The following is a 22,286-nucleotide window of genomic DNA, read 5'->3' on the forward strand; positions in this document are numbered from 1 at the left end:
CGGCAGCTCCACCGCCMCGTTCCTCAGCCGGCGCTCGCTTTGCTCTCGCCCTTTCTTGCACAGACCCTCTGCGTGTGACCCTCACACCAAAGAAGCTCAAAACGGGCATCGGCAGCACCGTCATCCTCTCCTGCACCCTCAGCGGGTCCCCGGAGTACGTCATCCGCTGGTACCGCAACACGGACCTCGTGGTGGTGGACGACTACATCTCCATCCGCGGGATCAGCAACGAGACCCTCCTCATCACGGCGGCGCAGAAGAGCCACTCGGGGGCCTACCAGTGCTTCGCCACCCGCAAGTCCCAGACGGCGCAGGACTTCTCCATCATCATGCTGGAGGGTGAGCTGGCTTCCTCGGGGCGGGGGCCGCCGGGGCTTTCCTCCGCGTCCCTCCGGGCTGCTGCATCCCAGGCTGTGCCGGGAAGCCCTCGGCACCTCCCGCCTGCACAGGTGGGGAGCCGGCTCTGCTCAGTAACGCAGCACAGCTGGGGCCAGTGGGCAGGGGCTGAAGCAAGGGGCCTGCCCCGAATTACGCCCCCGTGCCCTGCCCCTGGGCCGAGGCGCTGCCCTGCACGAGGCATCTCCTCCCCCTGCCTCGTGAGCAGTCGCGGAGGCCGATCCCTGGATGCTTGGGCAAGGAACGGGCGCCGCTGAGCCCACGTCGAGCCAATGTCCACCTCAACCAGCATCCGCTGTTGCCCCCGTCCCGGCACCTCTCTGCTGCTAGGGTCCGTGATGGAGAGCAGGGCTCAGCATGCTCGTGCCTGCTGTATATATTATCGACGAGGGCTTGTGCGCGGCTGCGCCAGGGACTCCCGTCTCGCCCGCGAGCCGGGTGCTGGGTGCGGTACAAAGGCACCGTGCCCGAAGCGCTCCCATCCTCGGCGAGGGTCCGAAACCCTCCCTGGAGCTGGTGACTGTGGCCACGTGTGGCTGCTGCGCCCTAACCCCGCTCCCGCTGGGTGCCCCCCAGATGGGACCCCCCGCATCGTCTCCTCCTTCAGCGAGAAGGTGGTCAACCCCGGGGAGCAGTTCTCCCTGATGTGCGCCGCCAAGGGCGCTCCCCCGCCGACCGTCACCTGGGCCCTGGACGACGAGCCCATCCAGAGGGACAACGGGCACCGCACCAACCAGTACACCATGTCGGACGGCACCACGGTGAGCCACATGAACGTGACGAGCCCGCAGATCAAGGACGGCGGCGTGTACCGGTGCACCGCGCGGAACTCGGTGGGCAGCGCCGAATACCAAGCGCGAATAAACGTAAGAGGTGCCTGTCTACTTTTAAATATCAGAATAGGACTTTTACTGGGCTTTTGGTTTTGTTCTGTTCCCCGGTAGAACGTTTCCTCCTCGTCCCCCCGTCGCCTTTTCCCAGTCGTGCTGCTCTCTTGTCCCCTGTGCTCCAAACTGCCCCCGATCTGCCCGTGCACCGGGGGCTTGTGCTGCCTGGAGCACGAAGCTTCCCCATGGATTGCAGTGGGCCACTTAACTAAGCGCAGATTGGTCCTGTAAGCCTCGGAGAGCCGGAAGGGGGCTTTCCGGAGGAAAAAGGGCCATGCTCTCTCCCTCGAGACCCACTCTCACCCTGCCGAGCCCCCTGCCCCAGAGCCCGTGCAGGGCCAGCAGCGCCTCCCCGAAGGTGCTGCACTGTCCTGTCGCGGCTAAATGCCGCTTGCTTTGCTTTTTATAGCTGGGAAGTGTCCCGGGTCCCCCGTATTCCCTGGCCTGCCCCCAGTTCCTCGCTCTATCCCCTCTCCATGGCAGCAAATGCGCCTGCAGGCCCAGGAATGCACATTACAAATGATGATGAGCCAGTACGTGAAATTGTGGAAAATGAGCTTTGATTTGTCATGTCTGTACTTTCTTTGTCTGCTAAAAGCCATGGCCACGTTAATCACAGTGTTATTACGGCGAGAGCATGTTGTTCTGCGCGTTACAGGGAATTCTGCCGGGCAAAAATCTAAGGCGCAAGGGCCGGTATTAGCCCCTGCCCATTAATAATCACCAATTAAAGCTTCCAGTTTTGTAAGTGGGAGCTAGACACAGTCAAGGTAGCATGAATTTATCTACTGAGAAAGAGGTTTGAAGGGCTGTGTTTGCCTGTGTCTCAGGTTTGCAATGGATCTAGTGGCTTTTTGGCTGGGATCCCAGGAGAGTCTGAGTTTTGCTGCCATTTACTGCTAAATTTGGAGCAAGTTCATCTCCCTGGCAYGGAAGCAACAGTGATGTTTTCAATGAGGATGTTTCGCTGTCCTTTTTTCCCCCCTCTTACAGTTCTTGACTGCCTATCAGTAGATAAGATTCAGGCTTTTTTTGCCCTGGAATCAAGCAAATTCCTCAGACGGGCCCAAGAAACATTACGGAGCGAGAACTTAATTTTTTTTCCTGCTCCTTTTTGAGGCGTATCCCACGCCGTGCTGCGAGCTCCCCAGCACGACAGCTCTGCTGCTGAGCTGCCCGGCGTGCCTTCCCCCTCCGCGAGGCCCGAGCAGGCTTGGGCCACCTTCGTCAGCCAAACATTTCCAGCCCCAGCAGCAGAAACAGCTGTTTTAGGGACACTGAAGGTCTATGAAAGCATTCCAGTCTTGTGAGGTCTCTTATGCCAGAAAAGACTTAGGTGAGCCCTTGTGAGCCGTTTTTCATTCAAAGCCTTTCGATAGTGCAGCACATGCTCACCTGCGGGACCCTCCAAGCCCTTAAGCCAGCCAGAACCTGGGGAAAATCCTGCAATGCTGGAATGTCCCTCCTTGCAGCGATATTCAGGTTGCCAGTGGGCAGCTCCAAATGGTTGGTATTTTAGTGGAAGTAAAATAAATTTGTAAATGGCAGTCAGGTGCCTGTATGCAGTTCTCCTGTCAAGGGCACTCAGCAAAATGCAGGCAGCTTCCTTCTGAAGGGGAGCGGGGAGAGCAGCCGTGACTGTGCCAGCGAGYGGCCCCCAAATTACCTTCTAATTTCCGTGGCCACGAGCGCTGCTGGAGGAGCCGTGGCCGGACATGGGCTGGCTGGCCACAGTTCCTGCTGCAGAAGTATACTGTGCTCCCAGAGAGCGTCTAATGCCTCTCTGAGGAGCAGTGGTGGTATTTATGGGCTGAACTTTCCTAGCGTTTAAGYTGCACCTGCAAAATTTGGGTGGAATTTGCTGCAGTTTGGCAGTGACTGAGGACCATAGCCCCCCTGTTTCATACCTACGCTTTTGTAGGWGCGTGAGTAGCTCTAGAGGAAGGTGAGCCCCAGTGAGTGGCTTTCCCTATGCACACTCAGAAAGGAGCCAGTGCCTGCTCATCACCCAAAAAAAGGCTGGATCCTAAGTATTCCTGTTACCTCGTTTTCCTGTGAAGCTYGCTCTGAAATTGCAACAGATCTGTATGCAAACAAACCGCCCTTCGGAGTTAACCTAGCCTGCCTCTTCCTTCCTCCCAAATATGTAGGTCCCCCGAGCATCCGAGCGATGAAGAACATAACGGCAGTCGCGGGTAGGGACACTTTCATCAACTGCAGGGTGATTGGGTACCCATATTACTCCATCAAGTGGTACAAGGACTCTTTGCTGCTGCCCGATAACCACCGCCAAGTGGTCTTTGAGAACGGGACTCTTAAGCTGATGGATGTCCAGAAAGGCATGGATGAAGGAGAGTATGTCTGCAGTGTGCTGATCCAGCCCCAGCTCTCCATCAGCCAGAGTGTCCACGTCACAGTGAAAGGTAAGCAGGGGCAGAGGCAGTCCCYGGGAGATTCCCTTCCCACCCAGGAAGCTGCCTGCTTTTGGCAGAAGCTGTTGCCCATTTGCAGCTCTAGGGACCCGTAAGTGGGAAGAGCGAGCCCCTTTCCCCATCCGGAGCCAGGTGATGTGCAAGTGCGTTCCTAGGGCCTCGAGAGARCGGCTGCTTTGCTAGAAGCTGCTCATTTGGGGGCCTGGCTGGCTGGCAGGGGCGTTCGAGCAGTGTTGGGGACGGCCGGTGCCGCAGCAGGGACCCCGCAGCCAGGCCACGGCCTGGCTTTGCCAGTGCTGCACTGGCGTGAGCCCGGTTCCCATCGCACGGGGAGGCTTGCGGCAGCCCTAGCGAGTGAGTTCAGTTCCCGCTGAATTAGCTACCTGGACCTGCCTGTGCGTTTGCTGCTGCCCTAAGCCATACCATATCCATTTCCTGCTACAAGCAACGGAGCAAAAATTTACAGTGTAAACATAACGTATTAAAACATCTAACCTTTGCTCKGATCACCTTCGCTGATGTTTTTCTGTGTGTGTTAGCTTTTAAAAAAATAATACTCTCAGTCTTCCAAGCGCACAGAACATCTTAAAAGCTTCTGCAGGCCATCAATTATTCAGCCCCATTGAGRGAGCTATCAGTCCTAATGAATTGAGTCGATGCATTCCATTCCAGTGACTTGCTGAGATTGTGTTATGAGTATGCCGTGCTATCCTATCTGCCATCCTCAGAGTTGTCGGGTCGTCTTTGCCTGTCGCCGGCTCGGTGTTTGCAGTAAATCATTTAGACAAACACAGCCACGCTGGGGACGGAGCTGGCCAATTGTCTTTCACTCTGTCTCTCTGAGCAGGGTATTTATGGACTGGATTTCGTTCTGATCCCCCTCCCTCCCCTCCTATCCACCATTTTCATATTAGGAATCAGGTTAGCAAGAGAGTGCATCAAGCTGATTATAGATGCTAGCACTTGATTAGCTAATGCTCTCCTCCAAGGCTTTGCAAACGGAAGTGCAGGCTGCAGATAACTGGTGTACGGGCAGTGCAAAGAGGACTTATCTCCTCCCAGGTGTCCGGTGTGGGGCATGGCTGGCCTTGGTTCTCCTCACCTTGCACCAAAATCCTCGTGTGCATGGGGGCCCCGAGACGTGCCCCGCGTACCTCTGAGAGAGCAACTCGCAGCCAAGACACGACTGCCTCTCCGGGCTGCTCTGAGGCGTGGGGAAGGGATGCCTCCGCTTCCCAGGGTGACCTGGCAATGCTAGCATTAGCAGCTGGCCGTTTCCTCCCCCAGGCGGGGACTTGGACGCTCCCTGCGCAGCTGCGGGAYGTAGCCTGGGTGCGAGAGCTGTGCTGAACCGCTCAGAGCTCTCCCCTGTGGCCGGGGCGCCGGCCATCCCTGGGGTGCCCCCGGCGCTGGAGCCGTCTGGTTCCCTAAGGTGGTCAGCATGCATCTCGTCCAAAAGTTACGGCTCGTTGGAACGGAAACCTTGCTGCTTTCTGTTTAAGAAAAAAAAAGAAAGAAACACTTGGAAGACATTTTGAAATGCTTGAAAGAAGCCAGAGTTGGCGTAAATGCTGGCCTGCTCCTGGGGTGGACGAGACAGACGTGGAGCTCCCTCCCTCTCCCGGAGAGGGTCTGTACGGATGTGTGCGCGTAAAGCTGGATAATGTAATTCGCTTTTTCTCAGCCACTAGAAGGTGCCAGCAGAGAACGCGGGATGTTGAGGTTCAGCCAAAGATCCATATATCCTGGGAAGCTACCTGAGCCTGGATTTACTGCCTTGCTTGGGAGCTGGTGATGGTTCGAGGAAGTTGGGCTGATTGAAATGTTGCRCAGGCTGGATGGCAGGGCCGCTCTGACGGGCGCAAGACATGTTTATTCCACCTGCAGCGTGCTGCTCGGGATTTACACCCACACCTGCTTAGCTGTTTATTTATTTGTTTTGGCCATCAGATAAAAGGCCCATGGAAAAGAATTGAAAACGCCCTGGAATACAATCGGAGTGAGCTCCAAGGAGCAGAGTAAATAAATACAAGCGTATATAGAGAGAGCCCGGGATGGCATGGAGCACCGTAAAGCTTTTATTGCCACAAGTGCCTGGCGACCACATTAAGTGCCACGAGTGAGTTATGCAGGTCTTTCCAAGCAAGCGGTAGTAAAAGCTTTACAGCCCCCCTCACAGCAGCGCCTCGCCTGTTCGTGCTCTTTAATTTGATCTTTTTATCTGCGGCCCGTTTTGAAGCGCGCCTCCTCTCGCCGCCTCGGGCGTGCGGTGCCGTGCAGTGGTGCCCGCGGCAGGCACAGCACCGTGGCATGGCACCACGGGAGCCCTCCCGCCCCGACCTGCTCCCGTTGTGGCTGGACGAGGCTTTGCTTTACCCCTAGGGAAAGCGRAGCCTGTGAATCCAGGCTTAGCGCTGCAGGGACACGGCTCACTCCCTTCCGGACCGGGCAGCTCTGCCTGGAGGGAGGCGGGCGGCGCGGCGCTGGGCTCGGCGGGCTCGGAGACGCGTGCCCGGGGTGCAGCGGTGGGCCTCACGCGGCTGCGAGCGTGCCGGGCTGCACAGCTGGCTCGTGCCGCAGTTGTCTTGGTGCATTCAAGAGCCTGGGAAGTGCTGAAGAAGGGAGAATTTGCAGCAGGAGATGCACTGGGTCGGAGAGGAGCGTCGTCAGCTCTGCGTCAGGGGAGCTGRGAGAGGGGAAGCCCTCCTCTCCAGGGGAGGGGGTCTGCCCTTTCTCTGGCTCTTGGGAAGGGGCCGCTGGGCTGCGTTTGGGGAGCCACGCAGCCAGGAGCTCTTCCCCACTCTGCAGCAGACTGCAGCGCATTCCCAATTAATTATTCATTAATTATGGAAAACGGGCACTGCTGGCTCCGTGGCTCCGGCGTCTCGAGCCCTGTCCCTGCAGCCGGCCGAGGGGCAGCCCGGCGCTGCAGGAGCCCCCGGGAGCAGCTCCCGGCTCCCCGGAGCCGCCCAGCGAGGCTCTGGGCCAGCCCTGCGCACGGGTGGCCGCCCCGTCTCGGCCGCCTGGGCAGCCTTGCCCGCGCGCGGAGACCTTTGCTGGGCTGGACGCAGGGCCGGAGGAGGGAGACGGCGTGCGGGAACCCGGAGACGGCACCGCGTTGTGCTGAGCAGTTCTCTGCTAGGGGCTCCCGCGTCTATGCAAGAGGGCATCTTATTTCTGCCGAGGGGACAATTGGCAGCCTGCTAATTTAATTATGGAGACTGCAGAAAGAGGATCTCATCTACCAGGTGCTGAGCCTTGTTAAGCTAATTGTCTCCCTCTCTCCACTTTGTTCCCCCTCCCACTTTGCCAGAGATGCTGCGGTTGCCTAATTAAGTTATCAGAAAGATAATGGCTGGTTCTGAATCCAGTGCCTTTAAGAAAAGCATCAATCTAATAATTGCTTTTCTGTGAGCAGCTAAATGCTGAGGTGGGATTTCAGCTGGTGCGTGCAGAGGGGCTCAGCCCCGGCTTTCCTGCAGGGCCAGGCCCGCTCTGCGCGAGGGCTCAGCGTTGCCCTGTCGTGCTCGTAGTTTAGCGCTTCTTTCAGGTGGGTAACGTCTTGCTGCTGTCACCCGCTCAGTGGCATCTTCCCCGCTCTGCTGCACGTACTGATGGCTGAAATAAGGGCCACAGCAGTTTCCAGGCGGAGAAGGTCCTTTGGGTGATAGGGCAGTAGATTTCTGAACCGTTATCTGTATGGAAAACAGCATCGCTCCTCCTGCAAGGCCGCGGGCTGTTACATGCCCTGGTGTGACGTGGTGCTCTGAGGAACGGAGCCGGCGGACCCCCTTGCTCACTGGCTCAGCCCTGGGCAGCGGGTGGCACGGTGGCACTGTGAACACCTGCAGGGAGTAGGGGACCAGCACCGTTTCCCCCAAGCCCCAACTCTGCCCCGGAGGAAGGCTTTCCGCAGCCGACCGTTACAGCATGCTCTGCCTCTCCCCTTGACAGTCCCTCCTCTGATCCAGCCCTTCGAGTTCCCACCAGCCTCCATCGGGCAGCTCCTCTACATCCCCTGCGTGGTCTCCTCCGGGGACATGCCCATCCACATCACCTGGAGGAAGGACGGGCACGTCATCCTCTCCGGCTCTGGGGTCACCATTGAGAGCAAAGAGTTCATGAGCTCCCTGCAGATCTCCAGCGTCTCCCTCAAGCACAACGGCAACTACACGTGCATCGCCAGCAATGACGCTGCCACGGTCAGCCGCGAGCGGCAGCTCATCGTGCGAGGTGAGCGCCTGCAGGGTGGCCGGCCGCGCTCCATGGCTGGTTGCTGCCGCTGCCTGCGACCGCGCTCGATGTGCGAGGGTAGACAGTGATGGAGGCGTAACGCGGCAGGGAACAGAGATAAGTTGAGAGGCTGAAGGCAGATAACGCTCGTCTCCAGCCGAGGGCTCGCCGGAGCGGTGCAGCCCGCGACAGCGAGCAGCGCAGACAGCGAGAGGGGGGAGAGCCGGGAAAGCCACATGCAGGCGGAGATCAGGTGCAAGAAGCTGATGGGGTTTGTGCTGTAGTGACCATCTTTTCTCTCGAATTGTTYAGTGCCTCCTCGTTTTGTGGTTCAACCCAACAACCAGGATGGCATCTATGGCAAAGCTGGGGTGCTGAACTGCTCCGTTGACGGGTACCCCCCTCCGAAAGTCATGTGGAAACATGCAAAAGGTACGCATGGGGCTTTCCCCTTTGAGCTGAGAGTCTCCTTGCAGGACAGCTGGGTGCTTGCTCTGGTTCGGGTCTCGCAGCGCTTCAGCCCCGTGCTGGAGAGGCACCACATCCCTGCGAGTGTCGAGAGCGCGCTGAGCCCTGCCACTGCGCGGCTCCGCCAGGGCCAGCCTCGACGGCCCCGTTACGGTGTCCTTGGATGCTGGGGAGCTGGAGAGGCTCTTCCTCAGCCCCGGTGTCCCTCTGAAGCCAGCGAAGGGCCGTCCCCTCTCCTGGGCACCCCAGCGTAGCTGGTGCTGTGGGGACCTCGGGGCCCTGGCCGGGGACGGTGCCGTTGGCGTCGCGAGTGCTTCTCCGCCGTGGCTGTGCTCTCGTAGCTCTGTTTCTTTGCCTCTCCCCCCAGGGAGCGGGAACCCGCAGCAGTACCACCCCATACCCCTCACGGGCCGCATCCAGATCCTTCCCAACAGCTCCCTGCTCATTCGCCACGTGCTGGAGGAGGACATCGGCTACTACCTTTGCCAGGCCAGCAACGGCGTGGGGACGGACATCAGCAAGTCCATGTTTCTCACTGTGAAGAGTAAGTAGCCGCGTCTGCGGTGGCGAAGGGCCGGGGACCTGCCCGTGGCACGGCTGAAACGCCGGCAGCGGGGAGCAAAGCCTGGGTGCATAGTTTTCGTGCTGGTGTATAAGGGAGAGCTTCGGCGCCCCAGGGTGCTCGAGCACCACCCTCGCGCTGGTGTTTGGGTGCACGTGCCATCCTCCTTTGCAGCTTGATGCGCCTGCGTTGAGCTGACGCTGAATCGTGGCTGCGTGTGCTCGGGGTTGGGGAAAAGCTCTCGGATGCCTTGGTAGTACTGACCGTTTAAGTGGTGTTTTCATTCTTGGGCCTTCGCAGCTGGTAGGGGAAGGGCTGTCGGCTTATGCCGCGGCTGTGAGCCGGGTGCTTGTCACCGGGGCAAAGCGCCCGAGCCGGCTCAGCCCGTGTTGTCCGACAGCTCCCGCCGTCCGTCYGGAGGGTCGGCATCGCGCGGCTGCCCCGCGCTCAGCACTGTGTGCACCCAGCAATCGATGCGCAGGCAGCRGGGGATCGACTCCCCTCCTCCTGGGACCTGCTTCCCTTACGCTATTTAAAACGCTTTGTCCTTAATAAAACCAGGCAATCAATCTACATCATACAGGAGGCAAGGAAATAGCTTGGCTAATTTGACAGGGATGGGCCGGGAAGTGTTGCTAGACACCTTGTTTGAACTATGCTTATTATTGGATTCCTCTCCCGTTGCCGTCAGCAGAATACATAATCTCCAGCTCCTCTCTCTTTATTTTGGTTGCTGCTGCCAGAAGAGTTCGAACCTCAAAATAGAGGGGGGAAGGACTAGCCCCGCCACGTGCGCTTCTGCGGCGGCTTGCTGGTGCCGCCGGAGCGGGGACCGTGCCGGGGTCCTTCGCGGGGTCCGGGCTGCGATGCCGCGTCGCCAGGGCTCCCGCGCGCCCTGAAGCGTCTGCCTGTGAAACACCCGAGGCGCCGCGTTTGAAGCTTTGCTGGGTCCTGTTTTTGCGGCTCCGGCGGCAGCTCCCTACGGGCGGGAGCGAAGCCCAGCCACAGGGGGACGCGGCTCCTCTCCTACCGCGCCTTCGCCCGGGCTTCCTGGCGGGATGCTCCTTGGAGCCGTGCTCAGGGCCGGCAAAGCTCTGGGGCTGCTGCCGGTGGCTTTACGTGCCCCTAAAGCGGAGGGGGAGGAACGAGGCTGAAGCAGCAGCAGAAGGGGGCTGCGGGGCACCCGCCAGCCGCCGGCCTGTGCCCGGAGCCTCCCGGGGAAAGGAAGGAGCGGCCGGCCCGGGCTGCGGCAGCCCTTTGCTGCCTCCGCTCCCCTCCCCAGCGCAGCGCTGGGTTTTCTGGCATCAGCCAACCTTTCGCCCGGGGCTCCTCCCTCCCCTCCCCGTCAAGCGGCTAATTTCCCTGCTCGCTCGCTCGCTCTCGCTTGCGGGGAGGGCTGCGGGGGAGCCTCTGCCCCTCCCTGGCAGCTGCTTAATTTATCCCGCTGACTGATGAGTTGAAAGGAGCGACTTCAAACAACATACTTCAATGCGGCGCAGGTACAAAGTCGAGGCGATTAATCCCGGGCGAGCGTGCAGAAGTCTCGGAGCCTGAACTGTTGCCTCGTCCCTGCTATCTTGTATAATTGCATCCCAGGACAGGTTGCTCGCTGACTTGAATAGCACATAACCTTATTATACATGTGCTTTTACATTTCCTGGAGACCTCGGCAGCCTTTGAAAAGGTTTGAATGAATAGGTAGACGAAGCGCCACAGCCAATTAAGCATTATGTGGGGCTCTTTGTTTTGTTTCATTTTTTGATTTTTGTTTGTTTGCGGAAATGTCAGGCCAATTAAAGCGAGATCAGTGCAGGCTGTCGTCTAAAGTCAGGCCGCTGCGGACAGAGTTAAATGAAAGTTAATCAGAGTCCGAGGAGAGCGCGCTTGTGGACAGCGGGGCGAGGGGAGCGGTGCTGCTGAGAGGGGCCACAGCGCCCTGCAAACGTGCTCCGCACCCGCGCACCAGGTTCCCAGATACCTCGGTGATGGGCTCGCCGGGAATAACCGAGTCGGACAGGTAATAAATCAGGCTAGCGTGCACAGCCCCGGCTGCGGGCCTGCGAGCCCACCGGTGCCAGGAGGAGTTAGCTGCTGCTTTTGTCAGGCGGCGAGTGAAAACGCAGAGCTTTGCTGAAACCAGCTCAGGAATTTAACCCTTTGGCCCTGGCCAGGGGCAGCCTTTAGCCACGGCAGCGCGATCCCTCGCTTGGCCGCGGCAGAGGGGAGCACGGGGGTCCGTGCGTCGGGTCCTGCCAGGCTGCCTTGGGGCTCAGCCCTCGGCTCGCGCCGCGGAGCGGGGCTGCGCCTTCCCCATCTCAAAACGCAAAGGCGAAGTCGGTCTGCTGAGCGTCCCTGCCCTCGGCCCTGCTGCCTGCCTGGATCAGGGGACGCCTCGGTGCCTTGCCGCCCTGCTGCGTCCTTCCCTGCTTCGGGAAGGAGCGTGTTAGCATCAGGTCAAGTGTCCTGTGGAGCGGGAGGAGGCGAGCGGAGGAAGCCGCCGCGAGGGTACCCGGGGGGGCGGCTCGCGGGCCCGCGTGCAGGTGGGGGGATCGTGCACGTGTGATAAACGCGATTTAGCACACGGCTGCCTGGGCATCGATGGAGGGAGCGGGGGACGGAGAGGGTCACGTCCCTGGGGGGTGCACTGCAGGCTGGGCTGGTGCTGCGGAGCAGCCGGAGCCGGTCGGGAGCTCGCTGTCGTACTCCGGGAGCATAACTGATTGCTTCTATGCAATTTGAATTAATCTCGTGCTTCAGGTGAAACTCAGCTAATCAGTGTAGAAAGGAAGCCGAAATGGGTGCAATCAAATTAACATCACAGAGGCAGCTCTAAACAAGGAAGGGGGGCGCGGGGGGCAGGCGGGCGCCTTTGTCGCGGCTCCCCTTGAGCCATCGCCTCGCGCTCAGGCTAGCACAGCATGGCACGGCACGGTGTGCCAGGTGGCGACAAGTCCCCTGGGAGCAGCCTTATCTCTGCCCGGCAAGCGGGACCAGCCCTCGTCCGGGCCGTGTTAGCACGGCACAGGGATGCAGAGGGGGAAGCAAGGCGGTGCTGTCGTGCGGGGAGGGCTGGTGCCGAGCAGCGGCTCCACGGCCAGGTGCTGGAGCCCGGGCGACCGGTCACAGCAGTGCAGGCAGGCGAGAGCAGATATCAGCGCGAGAGCGGGGGTTTTCTTTCGCTTTGCATTGCTGCTTCCTCTGCTCTGGGCTACRTGCCGCTCTCCCGGGACGCCGGCAATTGAGGGAAGCTGCTATGTTTGCATGCAAGGAGCTGCTTTTAATCAAACATCAATAAGTGCGTTTTGGCGAGGCGCGGTTGGAAGCGGAGCTCCTCTCCTGGGGCTGTCGCTCCCAGGGAAACAAGCCGGGTCCTCGGTGGCCGCGGCAGCCCTGCGCCGCTGCCCAGCCCTGTCCTGCCCTGCGGTGTGCCCTCGCCACCGAACCCGGGCAAAGCAAGAGCCCAAATGCCCTGCCCAGCGCCACGCGGCTCCGTGCACCCTCTTCCCCTTTGCYGCCAGAGCCTCCCCGCGGGCTCGCGCCGCTCGCGGGTCAAGCTGYGGGTGGCCGCGCTTTCCTGGGGGCTGCCCGGAGGCAGGATTCGCACGGGGCTCTCGGAGACCCGCCGCAGGGCGGAGGCGTCCCCGGGGCTGCCAGCGCTGTCCCAGCCGCACGGGCGCCTGCCCTGCGCCCCGCCAGCCCCCGCAGCCGGAGAGGAAAGGTTTCCTTAGCTCTTAATTGAATTACATTGCCACAGAAAGCYGAGAAGTCATAGCTCATTAGAGCCTCTTGTGTCCCATTATAACAGTGTGTGTTGCCTTTGCGGATCGTCATTATCATATATTACTGCGGGACTCGGCAGYGCTGTTTGTTTATGCATTACATTTTTTTCTGCTTCGCCGGGCTGCCCCCGCATTTGCTGCATGGTGCAGAGCGTGCTGGGGACCCGCGCGGGTGCCGCCCCGCGCCCCCGCCGCAGAGGTGGCGGTGCTCTGCTCGAAGCCAAACTCCTCCTGGCACCGCGTGCCGGGCTGGCTTTCCGAGTGCGCCCGCGCCTCCTGCTCGGGAGAGCGCAGCAGAGCTGCTCCGCGAGGCCGGCTAGCAGCATGTATCGCAGAGRTGCCCACGGCACGGAGCGGCGCTTCAGCGGACGCCGCTGCAGCGGGAGGCGGCGGCCGGGGCTGGCTCTGCCATGTGCCTGGTCCCCGGCGAGTGCGGGGCTCGCCGTGCCGCGGGGCAGGCGGCGCGGAGCACCCGGCCGGGTGCTGCAGCCTGTGCGGGCTCCGGCCCCGGATGCAGGGCCTTCCCGGTCTCCTCGCTTGAGTGTTTGGGCGAATATTAAAAAAAACCTCTCCAGCAACTGCAGTGCAAAGGCTGCCATGCTGATGTGAAATCACGCTCTATATTCTGCCCAGGTTTATACGAGTGAATTATGCAAATCTGTGATGGAAAACATTCTTCCTCTCATCCTCGGGAGTGTAAAACCTTAGTCAATAATTCATACTCGCACGTCTCAGACTGGAGGCTTTCTCTTCATTATAGTGTGCGCTTGGTTATTTGTCTTTCACGTTTTATTGTCTATCCTGGTGTAATGCTATGCATTATAAAATTTATCTGCTTCATTATTTTATGATCCTGAGCTGTATAATGCAGCAAAAAGACTCTGCTTCGGGCTGCGTGGCCTCGTGGCGCGACGTGCAGCTGACGGGCTGCCTCCGCCACGTCCCCGGCGCAGGCGGGCGGGCGCTGAGCCCCTCTCTCCCTGCCCGCAGTCCCGGCCATGATCACCTCCCACCCCAACACCACCATCGCCATCAAGGGGCAGATGAAGGAGCTCAACTGCACCGCCCGGGGCGAGCGGCCCATCATCATCCGCTGGGAGAAGGGCGACACCGTCATCGACCCCGACCGCAACATGCGCTACGCCATCGCCACCAAGGACAACGGCGACGAGGTCATCTCCACGCTCAAGGTGAGGGGCAGAGCCGAGGGGCGGCGGTGGCCCCTGCGGAGGGGCGTAAGGAGCCGCGGCTTGGCCCAGGCTGGAGCAAATGCTCTGAGCCCCCAGACAGCATGGGGGTTAAAAACGCRCTGGGCTCTCAAGCTAGTCGCCTGAAGACCAGCTCCGAAGGGCGTTAAAAAGCCCATAGGAGGAAAAGTCTGCAGCAGGGATCGCGTATCCTGGTGCCGCGGGGTGGCTGTGCGGCTAGGGTGAACCTCGAAGCATCGCTGACGACCAGCAGTGTAAAAGCGCTGCCGTGGGCTCAGGCGAGAAGCCCTGCTTCAAATTTCGGCGTGGCAGGAGCCGGGGGCTCGTGCCACGGCCCGTGGGGGTCAGGGCAGCTGCTGCTGAGGTTTGCAGTAGGAAAGTTTCCACCCTCGCAGCGGTAGCTAAACCTGAAGCGGCTCCTTTTCTCTCCCCGAAATATTCATAGCTGAAGCCAGCCGACCGYGGGGACTCCGTCTTCTTTTCCTGCCACGCGATCAACTCGTACGGCGAGGACCGAGGCTTGATCCAGCTCACGGTGCAAGGTAGCGCTCCCTGCGCGCGCTGGCAGTCAGGCGGCGCTGGGTGGCCGGTCCCCATGGGAGAGGGACCCGCAGGCAGCGGTCCGGGTCCGGAGCACGTCTCCTTACCTGCCCTGCCCCCCCCGCCGCAGAGCCCCCCGACCCGCCGGAGCTGGAGATCCGCGAGGTGAAAGCCCGGAGCATGAACCTGCGATGGACCCAGCGCTTCGACGGCAACAGCATCATCACTGGGTTCGATATCGAGTACAAGAACAAGTCCGGTGGGTGACGACTGACCTCCGGCTCTTTCCCTCCCCAGCACCTTCCCCCCGGGCGACGGTCCCGGCCCCCCAGCCCCCTTCACCGTCCTCCGGGGGGAAGGTGCTGGGGTCCTGCCTCGCGCCGTCTCGCGGCGCGGTGCGAAGCCGGCTGCGCCTTGCTGCGTGGCTTTTAAAGGGAATATTCTGGATCCCGGTCCCTTTGATGAAGAAAAGAGAGAGCAGCATTAATGAAATACGTTAATTTATGTTAGATGGGAGCATTTGAAAGGGAATATTAAAAGAGACAATATTTGCGAAAAGCCCAACTCGGAGCTGCGCAGAAGCCAGCCGGGGGAAGATGCCCCTCTGCGCGGGGCGTCACGTGCGGCAAGGCGGGGAGCCCCTCCGCGAGAGGAAGGCGCTGGGGGGATTCGCCCGCCGGCCGCCTGGCAGGGCGCCCACGCAGCCCCCTCGGTCGCCCTGTCGCGTGGACGCCGCGAGCTCTGTGCATGGACTGCCCGGTCCTTCCTGGGCCGAGCCAGCGTGCGGGCTACGGTCAGGGCTGCGGCGTGGCCGTGCCGGGGCGAGGACGTCCCTGTCGGGTCCTGACCCTCCTTTCTCGCCCCACTGCTTTTGCCAGATTCCTGGGACTTTAAGCAGTCCACGCGCAACATCTCCCCGACCATCAACCAGGCGAACATCGTGGACCTGCACCCGGCCTCGGTCTACAGCATCCGCATGTACTCCTTCAACAAGATCGGGCGCAGCGAGCCGAGCAAGGAGCTCACCATCAGCACRGAGGAAGCAGGTGCTCCGGGGGGTGCCGGGCCGGGCGGCAGGGCAGGGGGTCCCGGGCACAGCAGCACGGTTTTAGTTTTCCCCTGCATCCATCCCGCTTTTTGTTGTTCCTGACGTGGCRTTGGCTCCAGCAGAGCCGCCCCTATAGCCTGAGCCTGTTTCCAAAGGCGGGGTCCTTCCCCGACGCTTCTCAACGTGGTCTTTTGGGTGTGTTTGACCGCAGCTCCTGACGGGCCCCCCATGGATGTCACCCTGCAGCCGATGACGTCCCAGAGCATCCAGGTCACCTGGAAGGTGAGCGGGGCCGGGCGGCGCGGGAGCTTTGCTGGGTGACGTGCGTGGCGAGCCCCCCACGCCGGCCGCGGCCCCTTCGCACAAGCCGCCTCGCTCCTGCACACGCCGTGCAGGGGAGACACAGCGGCTGTCCGCCTCCCTGGGAAGGTTAATTAGCACGGTGCTAATTAGCTAAGGGGTCACATCTTGCAGCGCAAGCACCCTGGGCCATAGTCACAGGCTGCAGCCTTGCCTCAGCGGCAGTGGCTAGTTTTTGCGGGACCGGGACTTTTGTCAGGGTTAGGACAGGTGAGAAAAACGTACTAGACGAAATGCAAACTTCGAGGCTGGGTGTGCAGCTCCGCTGCATCACATGGGGTCCTTATTAATCATGTTTTATAACAAGCTCATTATCTCGTAGGTTATCCATGGGGGGCCACRGGGAAAGAGAGGATAAATATGCAAAAACCAAGACACTTGGTTGCAAAGTGTGCAAGCAAATATCAATAAAATTTAGAGTCAGAGTTATTCTTCAGAAGGTGCGTAATGAAAAATAAAATTGATTATAAAGTTAGGACTTCAGAATGAACCGCAAGCCAATAAATTTAGGGTCCCAGCTTCTCCCCCTCCCCTCCCCTTAAGCGCTGAAAACATATTAATGAAAAATAAGATTCACTTGAAAGATAAGTCACTTCGTTTTAGGAGTATTTCGGTGAGATGGATCGCTCTGGCTTTATAACATAAATTTGCAATCAGCCTTATTGATTTCTTAATGCTTCAGAGAAATATTGTTAAGATTGATTTAAACCTGGCCTCATGCATTTTTAAGGCTGTCAAACTATTCTCAGACCAAGCGGTCCGGGGCTGGYGGGAGGCTTCTGAGGCCGCTCTGACGCTGCCGCCTGCTTGGTCCCCCGCTCCCAGGCCCCGAAGAAGGAGCTGCAGAACGGGGTGATTCGCGGCTACCAGATCGGSTACCGGGAGAACAGCCCCGGCAGCAACGGGCAGTACAGCATCGTGGAGATGAAGGCCACCGGCGACAGCGAGGTCTACACGCTGGACAACCTGAAGAAGTTCGCCCAGTACGGGGTGGTGGTGCAGGCGTTCAACCGCGCGGGCACGGGGCCGTCGTCCAGCGAGATCAACGCCACCACGCTGGAGGACGGTAAGCCTGCCCGGCCTCGGCCAGCGGCTTTTGCGCTCCCGGACGCGAGCGCTGGCGTGGGCTTGCCCCATCCCGGTCTCCGTGCCGGCCCCCGCTCGGCTCCCCGGCTGCCCGCGCGGCTCCAGCGCCCCGCGAGTGGCTGCTGCCCCTGTGCCGGCGTGCAGAGTGCCATGGATGTTTCCGTCTGGGAGAGATCGCTGGTGGCCTCGGAGTCATTTTAAAGACAACAAAAAAAAAAAGTTTTGCGYTGTGTTTGCTCAGCAGTTTTTCATACTTAATTAAGGCTCTCGTTAGCCTGTCAAACCATGATCATTTCCTGGCTATATTAGCGCTCCTCCTGGGGTATTCAAGGGCCCCTGTTTTAGCAATAGTGTCTTTTCCATAATTATATTACCTTCATTTTGTTCAAACGGACTATCTGTATTAGTTTATTATACTCAGTCCCTAATTACATGGTGCTTATATTTTTACACCTAAGTAATATGAAACAATAATCATTTTCAAAGAGCATCGTTACGGTGATGTATTATCATTTAAATGCTCGTAAAAATTAGAGTTACCTCTTCTGGGGCAACGGGATCTAATTACCACGCATCCAGGCAGCTCTCCTCCTCTCCGCGGGCTGGGAAGCGCGGCGCGTGCCCTGGCGGCCCCCCGGGAGCGGGGAGGCCTGGCGCCCTGCTCCCGCTGACCATCCCCCCGCCCGCCTGCTCCTCCTCAGTTCCCAGCCAGCCCCCCGAGAACGTGCGGGCCATCTCCATCACGTCGGACGTGGCCGTCATCTCCTGGTCGGAGCCGCCGCGCAGCACCCTCAACGGCGTGCTCAAGGGCTACCGGGTCATCTTCTGGTCCCTCTACATGGACGGAGGTGCGTGCTCCCGGCTCCTTCCCCTGCCGGCGCAGGGGCTGCCGGCCCCGCCGGGCTGACGGCCACGGGCTGACGGCCCCGTGCGCCCGCAGAGTGGGGGGAGATGCAGAACATCACGACCACGCGGGAGCGAGTGGAGCTGCGGGGCATGGAGAAGTTCACCAACTACAGCGTCCAGGTGCTGGCGTACACCCAGGCCGGCGACGGCGTCCGCAGCAGCGTGCTCTACATCCAGACCAAGGAGGACAGTAAGTGGCGCCGGCGGCGGGGACCGGCCGCTGAGGTCCCCTTCGTCCCGCGCCGGGCGCCTCGGGGAGCTGCCGCGGCCGGCCGTGTGGCACCGGGCTGCTGGACACGGAGAGTGGGCTGCAGCCCCAGGGCCGCGTTGCCTTTCCCTCGGGCATCGGGCAGGGAGGGTGGCCGTACCCGCTGCCAGCCCTCGGTGTGCAGCTACAGGCAGGGTGCCCCCCTTTTATTCCCCCTCCCTTTTTTTTTTAAGTGCAGATATTTAAATATTTACACCCCCTGGCTGCCCTACTTTAATGCCATTAACTCTATTCCGGAGCATTTCCCAGGCCTCCGCTGTCCTCGGGCTGGGAATAGGAGACAGGCTGGAGTCCCTGTTGTCGGAGGCGCCAGATGTTGGGGCRGTGCAGCAGGGTGGCGCGAGGATGAGCGAGTTGGGCATGTTAGTGGATTAGGAGACAGGCATTGAAAGCCAATCACGGTCCCTAAAGCAGCRCGTAGCTGCAATTAACCCCCAGGAAAAAGTGGGGAAGCATCCCCGAAGGCCATGCGGTGCACGGGCTCCTTCCGCCGGCCCCGGGGACCAAAGCRAGGCTCCTCCTGCACTGGCCCGGTCCAGAGCCAGCCCTGCCACGCGGAGATGCTCTGCAAGCGCCCGGTCGCGGGCAGTGCAAGCCGTGGGGGCTCTGCAGCGTGCTCCCCTCTTCAGTCCCAGGTCCCCCGGCCGGCATCAAGGCCGTCCCGTCTTCAGCCAGCAGCGTGGTGGTGTCCTGGCTGCCCCCGGCGAAGCCCAACGGCATCATCCGCAAGTACACCATCTTCTGCTCCAGCCCCGGCTCCGGGCAGCCGGTAAGGAGGTCCGGCGGGGCCCGTGGTGCGCGCGGTGCAGGTCGTCGTGCTCCGATTGCAGGGGGGTTTGGGCAAACCCACGCGCATACGATGCGCACAAGGCTATAGTCCCACCGGCTATTTATTGCCTTCCGGAACAGGGAAAGTGCAGGATGTTTTCCTTACCGGCAGCTGACCCGAAGTAAAATAGAAATTAAGCCTGGTCCTGTCCCTCCTTCGCGAGGGAGAGGCTGATGGGAGGCCTGCAGACTAGCGCTTATCGAAAGCTCCCTCTCAAACTCATTTCACTATCTGAGCCTCTGGTTTCCAGGGCAACATAATCTTTTCATCAAAGCAACTGGTAAAACCGCTGGGATCTGATATTGTTTTCTTGGCATCTTGTCAAAACTGTCATTTGGTTTAAAAAAAAAAAATTATGTATACTATGCAATATTCATATAGGTGTGTGCTTGTGGGGTACGTTCCCACCCGCGGGCCCCGCAGGGGTGCGCGTTCAAAGACGATGGCCGTGCGGATACCTGTGCGCAGTGGCATGTTCGCACGCACACGTAACGCGTCCGTCCCACGGAGCAGAGCCCTAACGAACGCTCGCGTTCCCGCGGCCGGCAGCGGGGGATGGCGGGGCAGCCGCGGGCAGCGGCGCCCGGAGCGCGGGCTGTCCTGTGCCGCTGGGTCGCCCTCGTCTCCGCCGAGCGGGGCTAGAGCGGCTCCTTCCCCGGGGGACGCGGTTTGGGCAGGGGAGGTTTGGCCCCGTCGAGCAGGGACGGCTCGTGGCCGGGCAACGGGGACGGTGCCGCGGCTCCCGTGGCAGCGCGGCCGGCACGGGAAGCGCGATTCCCCCGGAACAAATCACGCCGGCGCAGCCATCTGTTCCTCCGGCTCAGGCCCRGTCTCCCTGGAGAAATTACGACACCCGCCGGTTTCCAGGGGCATTGAGAGAYGCCGAGCGGAGCTGGGTTAGCTGGCGGGAGCAGGAGCCGAGCAAACCCCAGCAGCTGGAGGAGGTTAGGGTTAGGGCGCTCACCCACTCTTGCACGGAGCAGGGCCGACGGGCACTTTGCAGCGAGGACGGGAAACGGCCTGAGCGTGCACGGGCAGGCGGGGGACACGCGGGTGCACGCGTGCCGGGGGCTGACCGGCGCCGGCCTCCCCCGCGCAGGCTCCCAGCGAGTACGAGACCAGCCCCGACCAGCTCTTCTACCGCATCGCCCACCTGACCCGCGGGCAGCAGTACATGCTGTGGGTGGCCGCCGTCACCTCCGCCGGCCGCGGCAACATCAGCGAGAAGGTCACCATCGAGCCCGCCGGGAAAGGTACGGCGGGGGGCTCGCGGAGGGGCCGCGGGGACGGGGCGGGYGAGGAGCTGCATCCCGCTCCCGCCTGCGGCTCTGCCGAGTGTGATGCCCGGAGCGGGGTGGGCGCTCAGCTGCGTCCCAGTGCGGGAGCCCCAGCTGCTCCTGCTGTGCGCAGGTTTTGCTGCCCCTCGCGTTGCTTTGGCTGCCCCGGGTCAGCTTGCTGCAGGGACGAAGCGTGCTCGGGGCGCAGGAGGGGCACGCTGGGGGCTCTGTGCGCACACAGCCCCTCCGCTAGGCTGACTTCCTCCTCCTCCTCCTCCTCCCTGCAAAGCCCCAGCCAAGATCATCTCCTTCGGYGGCACCGTCACCACGCCGTGGATGAAGGACGTGAGGCTGCCCTGCAACTCGGTCGGGGAGCCGGTGCCTGCCATCAAGTGGACGAAGGACAGGTAAGGAGCGCTGGCCCCCCCGGGGACAGGGACGGGGCCGCTGTGGGGGGACGCGCGCTGCCTCGCACACGGCTGATGCGCCCCGGGCCTCCGCTCTCCCGGCAGCGAGGACACTGCCATCCCTGTGACAGCGGATGGGCATCGCCTGATCCAGGCCAACGGCACGCTGGTGCTGCGCTCGGTGAAAGCCGAGGACTCCGGCTACTACACCTGCACCGCCACCAACACCTGGGGCTTCGACACCATCATCATCAACCTGCTGGTGCAAGGTGAGGGCCGCCGGCGGGCTCTCCGCACGCGGCACRGCGAGCCTGCGCTGCCGCCCGTCCGACCCCGCTGTGCTGCCGGGGCGTTTGCAGCCGCAGCCCGGGCAAGGGGCTCCCGGGGCTGGCATCTCCGGCAGCCCCCTTTGAGGGGCAGCAGCTCCCGCCTGGAAGGGGCTCACGGGCTCCGCGCTCTTTCCCAGTGCCCCCGGACCAGCCCCGGCTGACGGTGTCCAAGACCTCGGCCTCGTCCATCACGCTGGCCTGGATTCCCGGGGACAACGGCGGCAGCTCCATCCGAGGTAAGGCCGCCTCCGTGGGCGCGCGCCCCTGCAGGCACCTTAGTCTCCATTTCCCCATCTCTGAAAGGCTTCGGGAACGGCCCCGAGTCCGGTTGGTGCTTCGGGGCTCGTAGGAGGGCGGCAGACCCGAGCGAGGCGGCTTGTAAGGTGTTTTTGGCGAGATGCAGCGATTGGAGTAGCTAACGAAGGGCGCATCGTTAATCACTCGTGTGCCGGTGGCCGCGCCGCGTCTCCTGGTGCCGGTGGAGCTCTGAACCTGGCAGAGAAGGATTTGTCCCCGGCACCTCCCATCTCCAGCAGGTCCTCGAGGGCGCCAGGACCCTCCTGGCTTTCCGGAGCCTCCTTTCTGCTCTGATTCATCTAATGAATCAGACGTGGGAACAGCTGCACTCGGAGCGGGGAGTGGCGAGAGGGGAAGGAGACCTCGCTTACAATTAATTAAAAGCATGAAAGTAATTACAAGCAAATCTCCCCAGCCAGCAGCCTTTCACTCCAACGGACTCTGTTGATAAATTTGGTTATAATTGGATTAGAAATATTAAAAACATGCAGCACCTACAAAATAAATTAAATAACTGGCGGCAGGCGCCAGGGGTGCGGGGTGCTGCGGGGGTGCCTGGGCGCGGGGCTGGCAGGGGGACGCAGCCCCTCTCGCCCTGGCGCTGCCCTTTGCACGGGCAGTTCGGCACCGCTGCCGGCAGCCGCGTCGCTCCAGCACCCGGAGCGCTCCTGTAAGTGCCTTGCGACGCGGTGCATGGTGCTTCCTTCGGCTCATGGTGCGTGTGCGAGGGGAGAAAGCCGCTGCTGGCCTGCTATTTCTGTCTGAGAACTGGCAAAAGAAAATGCAAAAATAGCTGCGTCTGTCAATGCAATGTTAAAGTTGAGAATTTTTGCATAGGCAAAAAGGTCAAAACAGTCAAAGTTGTGGTTCCCACAGCAGCGGGGCGGTTCCCGTTGCGCACGTGCTTAAAGGCATGGCGGTGTCGCTCCCGCAGGCGGGAGGCAGCTGCCTTGCGCTGGCCGCTCGCCTTGCCC

General features: G+C 60.9%; 1 protein-coding gene across 1 annotated transcript in view; it reads left to right on the forward strand.

Annotated features, from left to right (window-relative positions):
* The window catches only part of DSCAML1 (DS cell adhesion molecule like 1), a 108,980-nt gene that overhangs the window by 80,108 nt on the left and 6,586 nt on the right, over positions 1-22,286 (forward strand). Inside the window, exons 6-24 of the mRNA XM_026057893.1 lie at positions 64-339; positions 973-1,269; positions 3,434-3,706; positions 7,670-7,948; positions 8,261-8,380; positions 8,784-8,960; positions 13,748-13,947; positions 14,411-14,507; positions 14,636-14,764; positions 15,384-15,551; positions 15,765-15,835; positions 16,739-16,979; positions 17,701-17,847; positions 17,940-18,095; positions 18,803-18,942; positions 20,102-20,255; positions 20,569-20,686; positions 20,792-20,955; positions 21,153-21,251. Coding sequence (XP_025913678.1) covers positions 64-339; positions 973-1,269; positions 3,434-3,706; positions 7,670-7,948; positions 8,261-8,380; positions 8,784-8,960; positions 13,748-13,947; positions 14,411-14,507; positions 14,636-14,764; positions 15,384-15,551; positions 15,765-15,835; positions 16,739-16,979; positions 17,701-17,847; positions 17,940-18,095; positions 18,803-18,942; positions 20,102-20,255; positions 20,569-20,686; positions 20,792-20,955; positions 21,153-21,251 — 3,306 coding nt within the window. The remainder of the gene's footprint in view (positions 1-63; positions 340-972; positions 1,270-3,433; positions 3,707-7,669; positions 7,949-8,260; positions 8,381-8,783; positions 8,961-13,747; positions 13,948-14,410; positions 14,508-14,635; positions 14,765-15,383; positions 15,552-15,764; positions 15,836-16,738; positions 16,980-17,700; positions 17,848-17,939; positions 18,096-18,802; positions 18,943-20,101; positions 20,256-20,568; positions 20,687-20,791; positions 20,956-21,152; positions 21,252-22,286) is intronic.

This window comes from Apteryx rowi, unplaced genomic scaffold (genome assembly GCF_003343035.1).
Source record: "Apteryx rowi isolate R43461 unplaced genomic scaffold, aptRow1 scaffold_141, whole genome shotgun sequence".
NCBI lineage: Eukaryota > Metazoa > Chordata > Aves > Apterygiformes > Apterygidae > Apteryx > Apteryx rowi.